The following is a 5,117-nucleotide window of genomic DNA, read 5'->3' as shown; positions in this document are numbered from 1 at the left end:
AAGTTCCTCTTAGTCCAAGAACATCGACATTGGTCGGCGACGTATTCGTCAGCTCGGTTCTTGGGAGGAAAATCCACACCATAGGTAGATGAAATCCGAAAAATAAACTAATCGCAAAAATGGAATCGCGGTAACGAGAGGAATCCATTTTTGCAAAAAGGGGGATCGGATCTTATACCTCCGCGGGATCGACGAAAGCCTGCGTGATGCAGGCTTGACGGAGAGTTGATGGAGCGAAGCATGCTGATAACGTGTTCCGCAACTCCGTCGGCGAGTCCGGTCCGAGGTTGCGGAGCGAGGGCGAGCGTCGTAGACGAAGTAGTCGAACACGCGAAAGTAAATGACACAGAGAGATATGGAGGAGGCCAGCTTTATTAATCAATGATCAAAGATTACAATGATAGCTCCTCGTTGCTTTATATAGGGACTCCAGGGTCAAGGGATAAGTACCCACTTAACGTAAAGTGGGGGAAACGGGAGGGGCTACCCCGTGCGATACGCACGAGGCTGCCGCCACCCCTCGGTGGCCCCGGTTTCCCAACAATATTGATCAAAAGTGGGCTAGGATCCCAGATGTTTACATAGACAGAAATTTCAGAAACAGGGGGATAAACAAGGCTAGGGAGCGAGAGCTCTCAGCTAGGAGTCTACATCGGCTCGATCATCGCAACGTAGGTGGGCGCGCCACAGCTCGGCGTCCTCCCTACAGCACCGCAGGACCCATGTCATGGACGGAGCCTGTCGTTGGAAAACCACGGTGTTGCGGTGCTTCCACAGCTGCCAGCAGCAAAGCATCACAAACTCCAGGGCAGAGTCGACGGCGTTTCTCCCTGCCTCAGCCATGGAGTGTAGGTGGCAAACCGAGGCCCCATCAGGGCACATCCCGATTTTTTGCCAGAACTGTCCCGCGAATGGACAGGAGAACAACAAGTGGTCGGCTGTCTCGAGGGGGGCGGGGCAGAGGGGGCAGCCGGCCTCATCCGCAGCGAGGATGCACTTCCGCAGCAGGACGTCGCGCGTGTGAATGCGCTGCTGAACCAGAAGCCAGCAGAAGAACTTGATTCGGGATGGCACCCGCGCACCCCAGATCATGGCAGCATAGGGCGCGGTCACCCCGCCAAACTGCAGGAGGCCGTAGACCGTGCTGGAGGACAGGCCTCCCCCGCGCGCCTTCGCGCGGACCAGCTGACGCTCGTCGGGGCCCGATTTGTTGGGGGCCTCAGCCAGCAACATCTGCATAGTCAGCAGCTCGCGCGCGCCCATCGCCGTGAGCCGGGGGACCAGGAAAGCAGCGATGCCACGCCGTCGCACCTGCCAGACCGTGGCCTCCCTGTCGACGGAGTGAGAGAGGAGAGCAGGGAAGGCCGAGGCGATTGCTCCACAGGGAAGCCAGCAGTCCCACCAGAAGAAGAAGGACCTCCCGTCCCCCACGTCCACCTTTGAGAGGGCCCGGTAGAGGGGCAGCAGCTTGACGAGGGTGACTCGGTGCTCGCCAAGCACCAGCTCGCCACGCGACAGGAGAGAGCAGCCGCCCGCACCCGCCCAGATCCAAGATGCCCATCTGGACGGAGGAGCGGCGTGAAGCCGGTGTATCATCTTCAGCAGCAGGCACTCATTCTGGGTAGCCAGGTCTCGTACCCCCAGTCCTCCTTCAGATTTGGCACGACAGACCTGTTTCCAGGCGACTAGACATTGAGCGCCCGTGGCCCGCTCAGCGATGTTCCAAAGGAAGGAACGGCGGACACGTGTGTAACTGTAGGCACAGGAATTGCGATTGCTTGGAAAATAGTGGTCGATTTTGATTAGCAGGCTTGCAAGACATGAAATGGCGTAGTTGGTAACCTGGGGGAAATTAGGAACCCTAGATATGAAACGTTGATGCTTTGAAGTGATTCAAGGGACGCTGATTCAGAGTTAAGATTGTCTGTCGAGGTGAATGCCCCGATGTCACCATTGGCACTGATGAGGGTGTGACTGTAGTTTCACAACTGGAGGCTCTCCTGCCAGTGGCGTGCGTATCATGCTGCGGTCATTAGAAAGAAGCCCAACCCTGTTGTCCTGACGCAGGTTCCACGGCTCGTATATAATAGTAGAACTAATGTTATCACCAATCAATGCATCTATGTAAAATAAAAATCTCTTTCAGCCAAAACAATATAGAAGCAGATGTTTAATGTATAATTTTGTTGAATTGGGGTCCGCTTAAAGGGGGTGTACTGAAGATAATTTTTATTCGAATATCTGAATCATAGAACTGAACCGAGCCATGCTCAAAGCCCTTACCTGAATCGTAGAACTGAACCGAGCCCTGCTCAAACCCCCGGCTTCAGTTTATATATCTATATCAGTGCGCATAAGGGCCCAAAATTCACAGTAAATGAGTAAAATGCCAGCTGCACACAGGCAAAAAAAAAGTTCGATAATTTTGATTCAGTCGTTTAAGATCCGAATAGAGAATCTTATATACGAGGACAGATGCACATCCTGCAAAGTTTTGTTCATGGCCATAGCATATAATTTTGTTACGATCCGAGAAGAAATGAACCCCACACACATCTAGTCCCGAAGAAACAGACGAGTTTTGGCTCAGAGCACGCAGTGGATTTCAATGCCTTCAAAGCGTTTAGACTTGTGGTTGATCATCTTGAGCCCGTCGCCACAACGCACAACCTCGACGCCCGTCAAGATGGTAAGGTCATTGACCACCATCTCATCATCTAGCCCGTGTAAAGGGTAGCCTGCTGCATTACATGGTGTGCGCCACTGGATATTTTGAAAGCTGGTGGCGATGCAGAACTTGCCTGAGCCAAGGTTGAGTAGGTACCTCTGCCATGTCGACCACTTGTCGGACAACGGATCGAGATAGTTCCAGGTGCGGTGCTCCACGGGTGGCCAGGAAGACAGGTCGAAGGCACCCAGACAGTGGTGGGTGTTGCCGACGGCAGCGTTGACGCCAAACCAGAGGCCAAGCTCAGGGACGTACTCCGCGGCGCCATGGAAGGGCAGCGCCCAGCTTCCAGCCTGCCTCCACTCACCTTTCACCGTGTCAAAGGCATAGGCTCCGGCGTCCACAGACGACACACACAGAGTGGTCTCATCGACCACCGCCGCCGCGGAGGGGTGGAAGACCGCTCTCCTGTGGAGGTCAGGCAGGTATGGTCCACGCATCGGCGGCGAGGGCAGATGTTGCCAGTGCCACCTCTGTTCAATCCCAGCGGATGGACCCCTGGCGGAGCCGTTCCTCCCGTACTCCAAGACCTCAAACAAGACATTCCTCGGTTCTTTGCTCAAGACATAGTGCTGTTCGTCGTCGTCTTGGCTCCCAGGCCTGGTCATGGACAAGGAGATTGAGTCCCTCTGTTTGCAGAAGTTAGTGTCGGGCATGGCAACGACGGCGTCTATGTCAATGTCGTACATCACGGCATTGCCGCAAGTGGGGGCGAACATGACACGGCCCTCTGCCTGCCCTTTGAGCAGGGAGAAGAAGTGAAAGTCCGTCGCGCCCTCCATCTTTGGCGGCGTCGAGAAGTTGATCTTGTGCTCGGGCAGAGGCTCCAAGCTCGGGATGGCCGACGGTAATCCCTTCTTGTTGTTACTCGCCTTTTCCGCGGCTGCTGCTGAGCGGTGGAAGAGATGCTGCTTGAGGTTGACCCGGAGCAGCGAATAAAATTTACAGCCGTAATCGCGCACTATCACGTTGGCAAACTCACGATTCATCGTCCTCGCCGAACTAACAACCCAGCGAGCTAGGCAGTAGTCGAGTATCCTGACTATCAAGAGATACGAGTTATACACCTCTAAAAGTTGTTGAAACCAAATATATCTGGATTAATCTCAGTAGAAAGTTGTTGTAACTTCTTACCTGCAGCAGCGGAATCAAATCCCGTATGCCTCCAATCCCAAAATTTACCTCTAGCTAAGACCCACCAAACGCGAATCAATTCTGAAAGCCCTGGTGTTCCTAGCAGGATGAATGGGGCAGACAGAAGGCGGCGGCGGCGGTGGCGGAGGAGGAGGAGGGGAGGGGCGGCGAGATTTATATGGGGGGCGCGGCGAGTCTGACGGAGACCTCTTTTTTTTTTTTTTTGAGGGGGTGACGGAGACCTCATATACAGCGCTTGACGCGGCCGCTGGTAAACTGGCGCTCACACGCCCTCTGGCATGGGCCGGCCCACCAAGCAACGTGCTTCGCTCCAGGTCGCGGTTCCTTCCTTTGTTCGCTCGCTCGCGATTTCAGGCTTGGTACGTTCGATCAACGGTTGACCGTTGATTGGTTGACCATTGGCTTTTGTAAGAAACAGTATCTAAAAAAGTTCGTGCATTTAAGAAAATGTTTGTGGCTTTGAAAAAGTTCGCAGATTTGAAGAAAAAATATGGATTTAATAGAAAAAGTTCAACACTTGAAAAACGTTTCTGAATTTAAAATAAATGTTCATCAATTCAAAAATTGTTCATGAATTTGGAACATATTTAAGAATTTAAAACATTGAATAAATTTTAATAGTGTTCATGAATCTCTAAAAATTATTCACGAATTTGAATTTTTAATTAATTTGAAAATTGTCCAAGAATTAGGGAAAAGTTCATAACAGTAAAATTATTCATATACTTTAAAAATGTTGAGGAACTTGAAAATTGATCAAGAATTAGGAAAAAGTTCATAAGATTAAAATTATTCATATATTTTAAAATTGTTGACCAAATTGAAGAAATGTTTAAATTTTTTTGAAAATTATTCACAAATTTCAGAAAAGTTCATGAATTTTTTTGACAGAGTTGTAAAAAGCTCAAGGATTTCAAAACTACTCATGAATTCTGAAAAAAATCACGAATTTGAAAAAAAAAATACAAAAAACTTAAAATGAAAAAAGAGGTAGAAAACCAAACAAAAAACTGGTCAAAAGCTTCATAAAACCGGACATCTGATAAAATAGTTGTTGTTAACCGGTCCGCTGTCAAATCGGTGAACTGATCTCTAATCACCAAGTGTTCATCTCTCGCATTATATGGGCCGGCCTATTCGTCGCGACAGTTCAAAGCAGGGATGTGCGCTGCCTATGATTAGCGAAGTAACCGACTTTATAAGCGCGGAATAGAAAAAAGCACGCCTATTTGTT

At 50.3% G+C, this 5,117-nt stretch overlaps 1 protein-coding gene across 1 annotated transcript; it reads right to left on the bottom strand.

Annotated features, from left to right (window-relative positions):
* Window positions 1–2,406: 2,406 nt before the first annotated feature.
* On the bottom strand, window positions 2,407–4,002 carry LOC119297506. The gene is made up of 2 exons (XM_037575271.1): window positions 3,863–4,002; window positions 2,407–3,770 (listed from the first exon to the last, which is right to left on the bottom strand). The coding sequence occupies exon 2, from the start codon at window positions 3,715–3,717 to the stop codon at window positions 2,587–2,589; it is 1,131 nt and encodes a 376-aa protein (XP_037431168.1). The 5' UTR covers window positions 3,718–3,770; window positions 3,863–4,002; the 3' UTR covers window positions 2,407–2,586.
* Between the last annotated feature and the right edge of the window lie 1,115 nt (window positions 4,003–5,117).

Source organism: Triticum dicoccoides, chromosome 5A (assembly GCF_002162155.2).
Source record: "Triticum dicoccoides isolate Atlit2015 ecotype Zavitan chromosome 5A, WEW_v2.0, whole genome shotgun sequence".
Taxonomy (NCBI): domain Eukaryota; kingdom Viridiplantae; phylum Streptophyta; class Magnoliopsida; order Poales; family Poaceae; genus Triticum; species Triticum dicoccoides.
Note: the sequence above shows the minus strand (reverse complement) of the source record. Positions and strands in the feature narration are given on the sequence as shown.

Excerpts from the sequence above, each read along its gene's own strand:
- LOC119297506 (XM_037575271.1), bottom strand. The coding sequence starts at position 3,717 with ATGAATCGTGAGTTTGCCAACGTGATAGTGCGCGATTACGGCTGTAAA.